Genomic DNA, 14,139 nt, shown 5'->3' on the forward strand with positions numbered 1-14,139 from the left:
CTGCCTTGGGCTCATTCACAGCCCCCTCAAACCCCATCCTGTGCCAACGGAAGGACTATAGGAACAATGGGAGCAAGAGGCTGTTCCCCACCTGACCCCCGTGGCAGTAGGGTCTCTCCCCCACTTGTCCCTAGCCTGAGTGGGCTGGGGCAGGTTTGCCGTGTCCCCAGTGACCTCCCTCTGAAATAGCACTGGGGAAATGTGAGCCTGTGAACTGGCAGCATGCTGAGCCAAGGGGTGTGCCCCCAGGATTGGGGTTACACAGCAGAAAGGGGCATGGTGAGGGGAAGCTTTACCCTTGTTTCCTGACCACCAGCAGGTCCAGCTCATGCTGCTATCCAGCCGTTAAACTGGGTGCTGAGTGCTTACTCAAAGCCCCTTCTCCTGACTGAGCCAGAGGAGCATCTTTCGTCTAAGGCTGGGCTGGCCAGTTTGTCCTGCAGAGCTGTGTTGGGTCAGGGGTGACCCTAGTGAGACGCAGATAGACGGGGATAAAAGTGCCTTGTACCCTTCTAGCTTATTCCCCTTCAGGAATGGCTGGCTGCTCGCAGCACCTTTTCATCACTGTATCCACACTACTAGCAAGGGTGTCTGGCTTTAAGCCCTGCAGAACAGTAAAAGCAGGACACCGTTCAGATGTAGAGAGCCTTTCATGAGAGCTGGGCTGCTGGTAGGCAGATTTTCCAGGGTATTTAGTGCCTGAGGATGCAGATAGGCACCTAGTAGGTATTTAAAAAATTTCCAGACAGATTAGGTACCGAAGTCCGGTCTGCTATTCTGGCCAGAAGGGATGTGCCCAAGCTGGGAGAGGGAGCCTGCAATATATCGGGGACTGGAACGCAGAGCTCCTGCATCCCGGGTGAGCACCCTGCCCACCACTCTGGCATTCCTCCCTATGGTAAATTAATCTCAGGATAGCTGTGTCTGCCCTGGGGTCTTAGAGGTACCCAGGTACTAGTAAGATGACACCACTCCTAACTTACAGCTTTTAAGAGTAGACCGGGCTAGCTAGGTCTGTGTTGACCAGGTGGTAGCTGGCTGGGCATAGGGTTTGTCTAGCTGGGTGCTACGAGGAGTGAATTACAATGGGGATGTTAACATGTTTTCCAGTAGGAATCCTTTTTCTTTTGTCCCACTGTGTGTTTGGGGTGCACTGCTGGAATCCACTGTTAGCTAACACGCCCACCCCATGAACTGCCAGGCCAGAGAAAACCTGGGGCCATCCTCTCCTACTAAGAAAACAAGGAACAACGCCCCAGGAGAATCCCTACTGTTTCTGTGTTGGTGCCGGATGCTCCTGGCTCAGGTCGGCCCCATGGACCGAGCTATCTGGGTGGATGTAGGCACTGGGGAAGAGAGCTGGGGCAGGGGTTGCCATCTGGGTAGGTGTCTGGTGGGTGGGGCTGCAGATTGAGCGGCTGAGCCCCCGTAACGTTAATAAATAAGCCTTTGCTCTGTGTCTGTGTTGCAGGAGAGGCAGCTTTCCGCCGTGGGTACAGCAAACCCGCGTTTGAGCGGCGCCTTGGCCCAGCCATGGAACGGGATCCTGCCCGCCCAGCCACCGCCTCCGCCCCCGCGACTCCAGATCACGGAAAATGGAGAGTTCCGCAACACCGCTGCTGAGCACTAGCCACCGCCCCCGCGAGACGCGGCCCGGGGAAGATGGGGGGCACCCCCAGCCCGCAGCTCGGCGGGAGCAGCAGAGACCCTGGCAGGGACACAGTGCCCCTCCCAAGCAAATGAACCTGCACTGGGAGGGCACGCCCTTTGCCCTCTCCCCTTGCACCAGCGCCCCCTCCCACTCCTGCCTCCTTGAACCATTCCCCCCCCCCCCACTGTCCTCGGGGACAGTTCAATGCTTTGAACTCAACTTCAGGGTGTTTTATAGCAGAACACAGATGACAATCTTACACCCCCTCCCATACACCTTCCCCTCGCCTCCCAGAGGGAGCAGGGCTGACACCTCCGCCCCTCCATGGACCTCCGCTTCCTTATGGAGGAAACTGGGACATTACCTCTTCGCCACTTCGAATGTCTCAGGAGTGGTCTCATCCTCCCCCTGGCAGCCATTTTATAATATTGCCCCCTCCTTTCCTGGTGTGTGCCCATAGGAGAGGGGAGGGAGTAAACTCACCTCCAACCTGCCCCCAGGAGCCAGGGCGGGGGGCAGCTAGGGGGGCTGATTTTGGTTGGCCGTGTTCCTGGAGGTTCCATCACATGCCCTAATCTTTAATGAAAGTTGAGTCTCTAATTCCTGGAGACAATCCTGGAGGGTTAGCAATTGAGACTGGAGGCAGCTTGAGCCAAAGCTGTCCCCATTTCCCTTCATGTGGGGGTCTCTGCCTGGCTCCAGCTCCCCAGGGCAGGGGCGTTCCCCAGAGGGGGGAGAGGTTTCACTAACAGGGAAGGGCTCCCAGCTCTCTGTCTCAGTATTTCTCTCTCTCTCTCTCCCCCCTCCAGCAACGGGATGTGAGTCAGGGTGGAAGGCTTGTGGAGTTGCAGGTACTCTTCCCTGCCCCACCCATCACGCACTAGCCTCACCCCCAGCAAGGCAGGGCTGCCCCACACCATTGGCCATGGGAGAGACCACCCCCTCTTTCCTGCCTGGCCAGGGTCAGTGCTGGGTTTTGCCCCCACCTCTGCCATTCCAGCTGGTGTCAGCACTGGGGTTCTCCCCCCAACTCCCACCTGGTGCCAGTGCTGGGATCCCATCACCCTCTCCCTCTGCTCTCTGCGCTCTCTATATTCAGATAAAGGGCTTTGCCTGCTCAGCCCCCCTTCTCCACCCCGTGTGTCCTGCACCCACCCCAGTCTTTGGAAATGACGATTATCTAGACATTGATTGGGGGTTTTTCTGGGGGTGGGGGGCACTGAGGGAGGGGCTTTTTCTTTCCTTCCTTCCTTCCTGTTCTCAGACTCCCCACCCTCCCCAGTCTGGGGTTGCGGGGGGGGAGGGAACAACCAACAAAAAAATTAAGAAGCCATTTCTCTGCCCACCCGCCAGCGCGTGCAGGGCACTGGGGCAGGGGAGCGCCCTTTCCGCCCCCAGCTGAGCACGGAGAACTGGAGGGAACTCTTGTGGCTATTCACCGTTGTGCTATGGTCTGAGCTGCTGGGTGAATGTGTTCAGCGCAGTGATTGTACTGGGTGTTTCTTTGCTGTTTCTGTGTCTCTATTTCAGACTCTGGCGAGGACAAGACTCGCCATTAACCAGCCCTCCCCTGCCTCCTCCCCCACCTCAGTCCATATTTCTTTTGTAAGGACTCTCCCCTTCCTTCCCCTCCCCCCCGACAGTGGCGACTCGGGCGGCGCCATGATATTTATACGTATTAATTATTATTATATAAAAGTTTGTACATATGTGAAATTTCCTCTCCCCTGCCCCGCCTCCCCCGGCCCATCCTGGTCGCATCACCCCCAGGCTGGGAGCTGTAATTACCACCGGATTTGTACTGTACATAGACCTCTCCAGACCTCAGTCTCTGTACATAGCCCCCACCCCGGGAAGAGAGTTCAGGTCACGAGCGCCCGTCCCGACGCCACGTCGGGCTCCCCGGGTGTCTCTCTCTCTCCATTTTCTTTTATGTCAGTTTTATTTTTTCTCATTTTTTTCTGGAGTGTGTGGTGCCAACGGAGAAACGTTTAATAAACACCGATTGTTCTTTTACCCACCTTGCCTGAGGCTGCAGGGCACGGCCGGGGAGAAGCTCCCGCGTGGGGTCACAGGGCACAGTCCGTGGGGGTAAGCTCCCAGGGCGGGGGCCGCAGGACACGGCGCGGATGGGGCGCTCCCGGGGGTCCTCAGGACAAGACAAGGGGGGGGGCTGCAGGGCACAGCCCGGGGGCAGAGTTCCGGGGGGGCGCAGGGCACAACCCGGGGGCAGGAGTTCCAGGGGGGGCGCAGGGCATGGCCCAGGAGGGGAAGTTCGGGGGGGCGGAGCTCCGGGGGGGCGCAGGGCACGACCCGGGAGGGGAAGTTCGGGAGGGGGCGCAGGGCACTGCCCAGGAGCAGGAATGCCGGGGGGGGCGCAGGGCACAGCCCAGGGGCAGAGCTCTGGGGGGGCGCAGGGCACGGCCTGGAGGGGGCGCTCCGGGGGGAGAGATCGGGGAGGGCGCAGGACACGACTGGGGGGGGGAGTTCGGGGGGAGAGCTCGGGGGGGGGGCGCAGAGCACAGCCCGGGGGAGGGAGCCCCGGGGGGGGGGCGCAGGGCACAGCCTGGGAAGGGAAGATCGGGGGGGGTGGGGGGAGGCAGGGCAAGGCCCGGGGGGAGGTGCAGGACACGGCCCGGGAAGGGAAGGTCGGGGGGGTGCAGGGCACGGCCCGGGGAGGGGAGCTTCGGGGGGGCGCAGAGCATGGCCTGGGGGGGTGCAGGACAGGGCCCGGGAAGGGCCGGTCGGGGGGGTGCAGGGCACGGCCCGGGGGGGAGCTCCGCGGGGGCAGCTCCAGGGGGGCGCAGGACACGGCCCGGGGGGTGCAGGACACGGCCCGGGAAGGGAAGGTCGGGGGGATGCAGGGCACGGCCCGGGGGGGAGCTCCGGGGGGACGCAGGGCACGGCCCGGGGGGGGGATGCAGGGCACAGCCCGGGAAGGGGAGCTCCGGGGGGCTGCAGGGCACGGCCCGGGAAGGGGAGCTCTGGGGGGGTTCGTAGAGCACGGCCCGGGGGCGGATGCAGAGCACGGCCTGGGAAAGGAAGGTCGGTGGGGGGGGGGAGGCAGGGTACTGCCCAGGGGGCAGCTCCGGGGGACACGCAAGGCACGGCCTGGGGGGGGAGCTCCGGGGGGTCGCAGGGCACGGCCCGGGAAGGGAAGGTCGGGGGGCGCAGGGCACGGCCCGGGGGGGCAGCTCCGGGGGGGCGCAGAGCACGGCCCGGGGAGGGAAGGTCGGGGGGCGCAGGGCATGGCCCGGGGGGGCAGCTCCGGGGGGACGCAGAGCACGGCCCGGGGGGCGGGGTGCAGGACACGGCCCGGGAAGGGAAGGTCGGGGGGGTGCAGGGCCTGGGGGAGAGCTCCGGGGGGACGCAGGGCACGGCCCGGGAAGGGAAGGTCGGCGGGGTGGGGGGAGGCAGGGCACGGCCCAGGAAGAGAAGGTTGGGGGGGCACAGGGCACGGCCCGGGGAGGGGAGCTCCGGGGGGGGCGCAGGGCACGGCCTGGGGAGGGGAGGTCGGGGGGGCGCAGGGCACGGCCCGGGGAGGGAGCTCCGGGGGGGGCGCAGGGCACGGCCCGGGGGGGGGGTGCAGGGCACGGCCTGGGAAGGGAAGGTAGGCAGGGCGGGGAGCAGGGCACTGCCCGGGGGGACAGCTCCGGGGGGTCGCAGGGCACGGCCCGGGAAGGGAAGGTCGGGGGGGCGCAGGGCACAGCCCGGGGGGGTGCAGGGCACGGCCCGGGAAGGGAGGGTCGGCGGGGGGGGGAGGCAGGGCACGGCCTGGGGGGGGGAGCTCCGGGGGGTCGCAGGGCACGGCCCGGGGGGGGGAGCCCCGGGGGGGGTCGCAGGGCACTGCACGGGGGGACAGCTCCGGGGGGTCACAGGGCATGGCCCGGGAAGGGAAGGTCGGGGGGACGCAGGGCACAGCCCGGGGGGGTGCAGGGCACGGCCTGGGAAGGGAGGGTCGGCGGGGGGGAGGCAGGGCACGGCCCGGGGGGGGAGCTCCGGGGGGTCGCAGGGCACGGCCCGGGGGGGGAGCTCCGGGGGGTCGCAGGGCACGGCCCGGGAAGGGAAGGTCGGGGGGGCGCAGGGCACGGCCCGGGGGGGTGCAGGGCACGGCCCGGGAAGGGAGGGTCGGCGGGGGGGGAGGCAGGGCACAGCCCGGGGGGGGGAGCTCCGGGGGGTCGCAGAGCACGGCCCGGGACGGGTGCAGGGCACGGCCCGGGAAGGGAGGGTCGGCGGGGGGGGAGGCAGGGCACGGCCCGGGAGCAGGAGCTCCAGGGGATTGCAGGGCACGGCCCGGGAAGGGAAGGTCGGGGGGGGCGCAGGGCACAGCCCGGGGGGGTGCAGGGCACGGCCCGGGAAGGGAGGGTCGGCGGGGGGGGGAGGCAGGGCACGGCCTGGGGGGGGGAGCTCCGGGGGGTCGCAGGGCACGGCCCGGGGGGGGGAGCCCCGGGGGGGTCGCAGGGCACTGCACGGGGGGACAGCTCCGGGGGGTCGCAGGGCATGGCCCGGGAAGGGAAGGTCGGGGGGACGCAGGGCACAGCCCGGGGGGGTGCAGGGCACGGCCTGGGAAGGGAGGGTCGGCGGGGGGGGAGGCAGGGCACGGCCCGGGGGGGGAGCTCCGGGGGGTCGCAGGGCACGGCCCGGGGGGGGGAGCTCCGGGGGGTCGCAGGGCACGGCCCGGGAAGGGAAGGTCGGGGGGGCGCAGGGCACGGCCCGGGGGGGTGCAGGGCACGGCCCGGGAAGGGAGGGTCGGCGGGGGGGGAGGCAGGGCACGGCCCGGGGGGGGAGCTCCGGGGGGTCGCAGAGCACGGCCCGGGACGGGTGCAGGGCACGGCCCGGGAAGGGAGGGTCGGCGGGGGGGGAGGCAGGGCACGGCCCGGGAGCAGGAGCTCCAGGGGATCGCAGGGCACGGCCCGGGAAGGGAAGCTCCGGGGGGGGTGCAGGACACGGCCCGGGAAGGGAAGGTGGGGGGGGGCACAGGACACGGCCCGGGGGGGTGCAGGGCATTGCCCGGAGGGTCGCAGAGCACGGCCCAGGTGGGGGGTGCAGGGCATTGCCCGGGAGGTCACAGAACACGGCCCGGGGGGGGAGCTCCGGGGGGGGCGCAGGGCACGGCCCGGAAAGGGAAGGTTGGGGGGGGCGCAGGGCACGGCCCGGGGGGGAGCTCCGGGGGGGGGTGCAGGACACGGCCCAGAAAGGGAAGGTCGGGGGGGCGCAGAGCACGGCCCGGGGGGGGCGCAGGGCGCGGCCCGGGGGGGAGAGCTCCAGGGGGCGCAGTGCACGGCCGGGGGGGGAGCTCCGGGGGGTCGCAGGGCACGGCCCGTGAAGGGAAGGTCGGGGGGGCGCAGGGCACGGCCCGGGGGGGGGAGCTCCGGGGGGGCGCAGGGCGCGGCCTGGGGGGGGCGCAGGGTACGGCCCGGGAGCAGGAGCTCCGGGGGGGCGCAGGGCACGGCCAGGGGGGGAGCTCCGGGGGGGCGCAGGGCACTGCCCGGGGGGGGAGCTCCGGGGGGGGCGCAGGGCACGGCCCGGGGGGGGAGCTCCGGGGGGGGCGCAGGGCACGGCCCGGGGGGGTACAGGGCACGGCCCGGGAGCAGGAGCTCCGGGGGGGGGTGCAGGGCGCGGCCCGGGGGGGAGCTCCGGGGGGGGCGCAGAGCACGGCCCGGGGGGGAGAGCTCCGGGGGGGCGCAGGGCGCGGCCCGGGAGCAGGAGCTCGGGGGGGGGGTGCAGGGCGCGGCCCGGGAGCAGGAGCTCCGGGGGGGCGCAGGGCACGGCCCGGGAAGGAAAGGTCGGGGGGTCGCAGGGCACGGCCCGGTGGGGGGGAGCTCCGGGGAGTTGCAGAGCACAGCCCGGGAAGGGAAGGTTGGGGGGGCGCAGGGCACGGCCCGGGGGGGGGAGCTCGGGGGGGCGCAGGGCGCGGCCGGGGGGGGAGCTCCGGGGGGGCGCAGGGCACGGCCCGGGTGGGGGAGCTCCGGGGGGGCGCAGGGCACGGCCCGGGGGGGGAGCTCCGGGGGGGCGCAGGGCACGGCCCGGGGGGGGGAGCTCCGGGGGGGCGCAGGGCACGGCACGGCACGGGGGGGCGGAGCTCCAGGGGGGCGCAGGGCACGGCCCGGAGGGGAGAGCTCCAGGGGGGCGCAGGGCACGGCCCGGGGGGGGGAGCTCCGGGGGGGCGCAGGGCACGGCCCGGGGGGGAGAGCTCCAGGGGGGCGCAGGGCACGGCCCGGGGGGGGGGAGCTCCGGGGGGGGCGCAGGACACGGCCCGGGGGGGGGAGCTCCGGGGGGGGCGCAGGACACGGCCCGGGGGGGGAGCTCCGGGGGGGGTGCAGGACACGGCCCGGGGGGGGCTCCGGGGGGGCGCAGGGCACGGCCCGGAGGGGAGAGCTCCAGGGGGGCGCAGGGCACGGCCCGGGGGGGGCGGAGCTCCGGGGGGTCGCAGAGCACGGCCCGGGAAGGGAAGGTCGGGGGGGCGCAGGGCACGGCCCGGGGGGGAGAGCTCCAGGGGGGCGCAGGGCACGGCCCGGGGGGGGGGGAGCTCCGGGGGGGGCGCAGGGCGCGGCCCGGGGGGGGTGCAGGGCACGGCCCGGGAGCAGGAGCTCCGGGGGGGCGCAGAGCACGGCCCAGGGGGGAGCTCCGGGGGGCGCAGGGCGCGGCCCAGGAGCAGGAGCTCCGGGGGGGCGCAGGGCACGGCCCGGGAAGGGAAGGTCGGGGGGTCGCAGGGCACGGCCCGGTGGGGGGGAGTTCCGGGGGGTCGCAGGGCACGGCCCGGGAAGGGAAGGTCGGGGGGTCGCAGGGCACGGCCCGATGGGGGGGAGCTCCGGGGGGTCGCAGGGCACGGCCCAGGAAGGGAAGGTCGGGGGGGGCGCAGGGCACGGCCCGGGGGGGGAGCTCCGGGGGGTCGCAGAGCACAGCCCGGGAAGGGAACGTTGGGGGGGCGCAGGGCACGGCCCGGGGGGGGAGCTCCGGGGGGTCGCAGGGCGCGGCCCGGGAGCAGGAGCTGGGGGGGGGTGTGCAGGGCACGGCCGGGGGGGGGAGCTCCGGGGGGTCGCAGGGCGCGGCCAGGGAGCAGGAGCTGCAGGGGGGCGCAGGGCGCGGCCCGGGGGGGGAGCTCCGGGGGGGCGCAGGGCGCGGCCCGGGAGCAGGAGCTCCGGGGGGACGCAGGGCACGGCCCGGGGGGGAGGTCCGGGGGGGCGCAGAGCACGGCCCGGGGGAGGAAGCTCCGGGGGGGTGCAGGGCACGGTCCGGGGGGGAGGTCCGGGGGGGCGCAGGGCACGGCCCGGGGGGGGGGCTCCGGGGGGGCGCAGGGCGCGGCCCGGGAAGGGAAGGTTGGGGTGGCGCAGGGCACGGCCCGGGGGGGGGGAGCTCGGGGGGCGCAGGGCGCGGCCCGGGGGGGGGGCGCAGGGCACGGCCCGGGGGGGAGCTCCGGGGGGGCGCAGGGCACGGCCCAGGAAGGGAAGGTCGGGGGGTCTTGCCCTGCGCGGGGGGAGCTCCGGGGGGGGGGCGCAGGGCACGGCCCGGGGGGGAGCTCCGCGGGGGCGCAGGGCGGGGCCCGGGAGCAGGAGCTCCGGGGGGGGATGCAGGGCGCGGCCCGGGAGCAGGAGCTCGGGGGGGGGGTGCAGGGCGCGGCCCGGGAGCAGGAGCTCCGGGGGGGCTCAGGGCACGGCCCGGGGGGGAGAGCTCCGGGGGGGCGCAGGACACGGCCCGGGAAGGGAAGGTCGGGGGGGTCGCAGGGCACGGCCCGGTGAGGGGGAGCTCCGGGGGGTCGCAGGGCACGGCCCGGGAAGGGAAGGTCGGGGGGTCGCAGGGCACGGCCCGGTGGGGGGGAGCTCCGGGGGGTCGCAGAGCACGGCCCGGGAAGGGAAGGTCGGGGGGGTCGCAGGGCACGGCCCGGTGGGGGGAAGCTCCGGGGGGTCGCAGAGCACGGCCTGGGAAGGGAAGGTTGGGGGGGCGCAGGGCACGGCCCGGGGGGGGGGAGCTCCGGGGGGGCGCAGGGCGCGGCCCGGGAGCAGGAGCTCCGGGGGGGGGGGTGCAGGGCCCGGCCGGGGGGGAGCTCCGGGGGGTCGCAGGGCGAGGCCCGGGAGCAGGAGCTCCAGGGGGGCGCAGGGCGCGGCCCGGGGGGGGAGCTCCGGGGGGGCGCAGGGCGCGGCCCGGGAGCAGGAGCTCTGGGGTGGCGCAGGGCACGGCCCGGGGGGGCGAGCTCCAGGGGGGCGCAGGGCACGGCCCGGGGGGGCGAGCTCCAGGGGGGCGCAGGGCACGGCCCGGGGGGGAGCTCCGGGGCGGCGCAGGGCACGGCCCGGGGGGGGAGCTCTGGGGGGGCGCAGGGCGCGGCCCGGGAGCAGGAGCTCCAGGGGGGCGCAGGGCGCGGCCCGGGGGGGGAGCTCCGGGGGGGCGCAGGGCGCGGCCCGGGAGCAGGAGCTCTGGGGTGGCGCAGGGCGCGGCCCGGGGGGGGGAGCTCCAGGGGGGCGCAGGGCGCGGCCCGGGGGGGGGAGCTCCAGGGGGGCGCAGGGCGCGGCCCGGGGGGGGAGCTCCGGGGGGGCGCAGGGCGCGGCCCGGGGGGGAGCTCCGGGGCGGCGCAGGGCACGGCCCGGGGGGGGAGCTCTGGGGGGGCGCAGGGCGCGGCCCGGGAGCAGGACCTCCGGGGGGTGGGGGGGGGCGCCCAGCGCACTATGGCGCCTGGGAAGGGGCAGAGCGGGTTTTCCCGGCCCAGCGCAGAGCCCCCGTGGGATGGGCCTGGCTCTCAGCGTCGCCCCGACCAATCACAGAACCCTCCCACCTCTGGCCAATCAGAGTGCGGGACGAGAGGGGCGCCCGACTACTAGCCAAACGCCGGTCTCGTGATTGGCTGGAGGAAGATCAGGAGCCCACCAATCGGCGGCTCCGTCTGCCAGGGTGCGACGCTGGGTGGCCGATCTCTGGCCTGCGTCGGGCAGCGCAGGGCGTGTCCCGGGGTGAGCCGAGCGCCGGTTGGCTGAGGCGGAGCCCCAGGGTCAGCTCTTGGTTGGCCCGCGGGTGGCAGGGTCTGGAGGTGGCTCGCGCTCGGGCAGCGGTTGGTTGGCTGGCTGGCCACGTGCTGGGGGGCACTCGGGGAGGATGCTGTGTGGGGGAGGGGCCAGGCTCGCTTAGGGGTGGGGGTGAGTGTCCTTCCGCGCTTGCCTCGTGACCCAGTAGAGTAGGAGGGGTTTCCGGCTCGCTCTCGGCTGGCCCGGGCGGTGGGGGCGGGGTTTCCGGCTCGCTCTCGGCTGGCCCGGGCGGTGGGGGCGGGGTTTCCGGGGCTCGCTCTCGGTTGGCCCGTGCGGTGGGGGCGGGGTTTCCGGCTCGCTCTCGGCTGGCCCGGGCGGTGGGGGCGGGGTTTCCGGGTCGCTCTCGGTTGGCCCGGGCGGTGGGGGCGGGGTTTCCCGGGGCTCGCTCTCTGTTGGCCCGGGCGGTGGGGGCGGGGTTTCCGGCTCGCTCTCGGTTGGCCCGGGCGGTGGGGGCGGGGTTTCCGGCTCGCTCTCGGCTGGCCCGGGCGGTGGGGGCGGGGTTTCCGGCTCGCTCTCGGCTGGCCCGGGCGGTGGGGGCGGGGTTTCCGGCTCGCTCTCGGTTGGCCCGGGCGGTGGGGGCGGGGTTTCCGGCTCGCTCTCTGTTGGCCCGGGCGGTGGGGGCGGGGTTTCCCGGGGCTCGCTCTCGGCTGGCCCGGGCGGTGGGGGCGGGGTTTCCCGGGACTCGCTCTCGGCTGGCCGGGGCGGTGGGGGCGGGGTTTCCCGGGACTCGCTCTCGGTTGGCCCGGGCGGTGGGGGCGGGGTTTCCCGGGACTCGCTCTCGGCTGGCCGGGGCGGTGGGGGCGGGGTTTCCCGGGACTCGCTCTCGGCTGGCCCGGGCGGTGGGGGCGGGGTTTCCCGGGACTCGCTCTCGGCTGGCCGGGGCGGTGGGGGCGGGGTTTCCCGGGACTCGCTCTCGGCTGGCCCGGGCGGTGGGGGCGGGGTTTCCGGCTCGCTCTCGGCTGGCCCGGGCGGTGGGGGCGGGGTTTCCCGGGGCTCGCTCTCGGCTGGCCCGGGCGGTGGGGGCGGGGTTTCCCGGGGCTCGCTCTCGGCTGGCCCGGGCGGTGGGGGCGGGGTTTCCGGCTCGCTCTCGGTTGGCCCGGGCGGTGGGGGCGGGGTTTCCCGGGGCTCGCTCTCGGCTGGCCCGGGCGGTGGGGGCGGGGTTTCCCGGGACTCGCTCTCGGCTGGCCGGGGCGGTGGGGGCGGGGTTTCCCGGGACTCGCTCTCGGCTGGCCCGGGCGGTGGGGGCGGGGTTTCCCGGGGCTCGCTCTCGGCTGGCCCGGGCGGTGGGGGCGGGGTTTCCCGGGGCTCGCTCTCGGCTGGCCCGGGCGGTGGGGGCGGGGTTTCCGGCTCGCTCTCGGTTGGCCCGGGCGGTGGGGGCGGGGTTTCCCGGGGCTCGCTCTCGGTTGGCCCGAGCAGACCTCGCTGCTGGGACGCGCCCTGGGGCACCGCTGGCCGCCGGTAGGCGCTGCTGGGTGGGAGTGACCCGCCGTGGGGCTGGCAGACTGTGCTGTGGGGTCGCGGTGCTGGGAAGCGGGGTAGGGAGCTCCCGGGGGCACTGCTCTGGGAGGGGGGTTGAGGGTCCCCGCTCCCAGGGTCCTGGGCTGCGAACTCTCATTCGACCCCCTGTCGGGCCCGTGAGCCCCCAGTGGGGGTGGGAGGGTTGAAGGCCCAGTAACGAACCCCGACCACTCTGCACCAGCGCTCTCCTGTAACAGGCCATGCCATGGAAAGGGTGGGTTGTGGGGTGTTCTCTGGGCCCGAGCACCTCATCTGTCCTGCTCCATTGACATTTTCCTCCTGCAGCAGGCAGTGCCGGGGGTGGGGGTTTCTTGGGGCTCCAGCCTTTCCCCTCATTCTGCTCCTCCCCTTGCAGTTGCTCTCCATCCCTGTGGCAGGCAGCACTATGGGTGGGGAGGTTTTTTTAGCCTCAGCATCCTTCACTCCCTGTCTCTCCCTTTGTAGTGACCTGCCTTGGGCAGGCTGTGCCATGGAGCCAGAGACCCGCAGCATCCAGATTGAGTTCCCGCACTATGCTGCGGTGCTGCTGGAATCACTCAACAAGCACCGCCTGGAGGGCAAATTCTGCGACATCTCCATCCACGTGCAGGGCCAGGTCTTCCAGGCTCACAAGAGTGTGCTGGCCGCCTCCTCGCCCTACTTCCATGACAAGCTGCTCCTCAACGACACCAACTGCATTGTGCTGCCCAGCGTCATTGAGCCAGAGGCCTTTGAGAATTTGCTGCAGCTCATCTACTCTGGCCGTCTCAAGCTGCTGATGGAGGCACTGCCCAGTCACCTGCTGGTGGCCAGCGGGCTGCAGATGTGGCAGGTGGTGGACCAGTGCTCTGAGATCCTTAAAGAGCTGGAGGGGGGACCCTGCCGCCCCTGGTCCAGCCGGGCAAGCGAGAGCCAGTCTCCCAGTAGCAGCAATTATTTTGCCGTGAAGGACGACGGGGAACCAGGGGGCAGCAGCTCAGAGGGGCCAGGGCATGGTGGGGTGTCATCAGGCCGGGCAGCTCCAGGCTGCCTCGACAATGAGGTGATGAAGATCCGGGTGTCACAGGAGGAAGAGGAGGAGGAAGAGGAGGAGGAGGACCATCAGGCCCAGATCTGTAGCGGCTCAATGGACAAGGCTGTGAAGATTGTACTGGAGGAAGATGAAGAGGGTGGTGGCAGAGGTGGCTCCAAGGGGCCATCTTCAGGGGAGCTGGACAGTGCCTTTCGTGGCCCCCGTGACCACCCCAAGATCTTCTATATCAAGCAGGAGCGCTTTGACCCTGACGAGGCAGCAGTGGCAGCACTGGGAGGTGGTGTGAGTGCTGCAGGTGAGGCCAGCTTTCTCAAGTCGCTGGCACAGGGGCGGGCGTTGGGCATGGCTGAGGTTCAGGGCCTGTGCCAGGCGGAGTTCCAGCCAAGCAGTGAAGTTAGCTACATAATCCCTGCTGCAGGCACTGGTGCCGCCTCCTCCTCCTCCATCACTGCCCCTGGCTTCACCATTAAGGCCCAGCCCCTCTCCACTGAAGAGGCCGGGTTCCCCCAGAGCTCCTGGAAGCCAGTGGACCTACATGGAAATGAGATCATTGCCCATGCAGTGCATGGCCAGGTGGTGCATGCGCCTGTTAAGATTGTGACGGCACCTGATGGAAAGAAGTTTGGCTGCCTGTGTGGCAAGCGCTTTGCTGTCAAGCCTAAGCGTGACCGGCACATCATGCTGACCTTCAGTCTGCGCCCCTTTGGCTGTTCCGTCTGCAACAAGAAGTTCAAGCTGAAACACCACCTGACGGAGCACATGAAGACCCACGATGGGAACCTGTATTCATGCGAGGACTGTGGGCGCAAGTTCCGTGTGCAGAACTGCTTCCTCAAGCACAAGGAGCTGTGCAAGGGCCAGGGCTGGGCCACTGCTTGCTGGACCTACAAATAAAACCTGGGATGGCACTGAGTGGAGGACTCCTGCCAGCCTTCTCTAGGCCT

General features: G+C 71.9%; 3 protein-coding genes across 17 annotated transcripts in view; 2 read left to right on the forward strand and 1 right to left on the reverse strand.

The window, feature by feature from the left end:
* The window catches only part of LOC115639761 (ras/Rap GTPase-activating protein SynGAP-like), a 50,651-nt gene extending 46,781 nt beyond the window's left edge, over positions 1-3,870 (forward strand). For 6 of the 8 annotated variants that reach the window (XM_030542718.1, XM_030542719.1, XM_030542720.1 and 3 more), the window contains one exon: positions 1,472-3,870. In XM_030542718.1, coding sequence (XP_030398578.1) covers positions 1,472-1,630 — 159 coding nt within the window. In that variant the 3' untranslated portion in view covers positions 1,631-3,870. The remainder of the gene's footprint in view (positions 1-1,471) is intronic. The other 2 variants (XR_003997744.1, XM_030542722.1) reach the window with 2 other exon arrangements.
* Positions 3,871-10,357: 6,487 nt separating this feature from the next.
* On the forward strand, positions 10,358-14,115 carry LOC115639757 (zinc finger and BTB domain-containing protein 9-like). Of its 8 annotated transcripts, none has more exons than XM_030542708.1 (2): positions 10,358-10,593; positions 12,628-14,115. In XM_030542708.1, exon 2 carries the CDS (start codon positions 12,653-12,655, stop codon positions 14,087-14,089), a length of 1,437 nt encoding a protein of 478 aa, XP_030398568.1. In that variant the 5' UTR covers positions 10,358-10,593; positions 12,628-12,652; the 3' UTR covers positions 14,090-14,115. The 8 variants fall into 8 exon arrangements, with proteins under 8 accessions (XP_030398568.1, XP_030398566.1, XP_030398569.1 ...); XM_030542706.1 differs by lacking the exon at positions 10,358-10,593 and adding an exon at positions 10,604-10,691; XM_030542709.1 differs by lacking the exon at positions 10,358-10,593 and adding an exon at positions 10,609-10,631.
* Positions 10,765-12,385, reverse strand: LOC115639753 (basic proline-rich protein-like). The gene is made up of 2 exons (XM_030542694.1): positions 12,352-12,385; positions 10,765-12,188 (listed from the first exon to the last, which is right to left on the reverse strand). The coding sequence occupies exons 1-2, from the start codon at positions 12,383-12,385 to the stop codon at positions 10,765-10,767; spliced, it is 1,458 nt and encodes a 485-aa protein (XP_030398554.1).
* Positions 14,116-14,139: the final 24 nt, after the last annotated feature.

This window comes from Gopherus evgoodei, unplaced genomic scaffold, assembly GCF_007399415.2.
Source record: "Gopherus evgoodei ecotype Sinaloan lineage unplaced genomic scaffold, rGopEvg1_v1.p scaffold_118_arrow_ctg1, whole genome shotgun sequence".
In the NCBI taxonomy this organism is placed as follows: domain Eukaryota; kingdom Metazoa; phylum Chordata; order Testudines; family Testudinidae; genus Gopherus; species Gopherus evgoodei.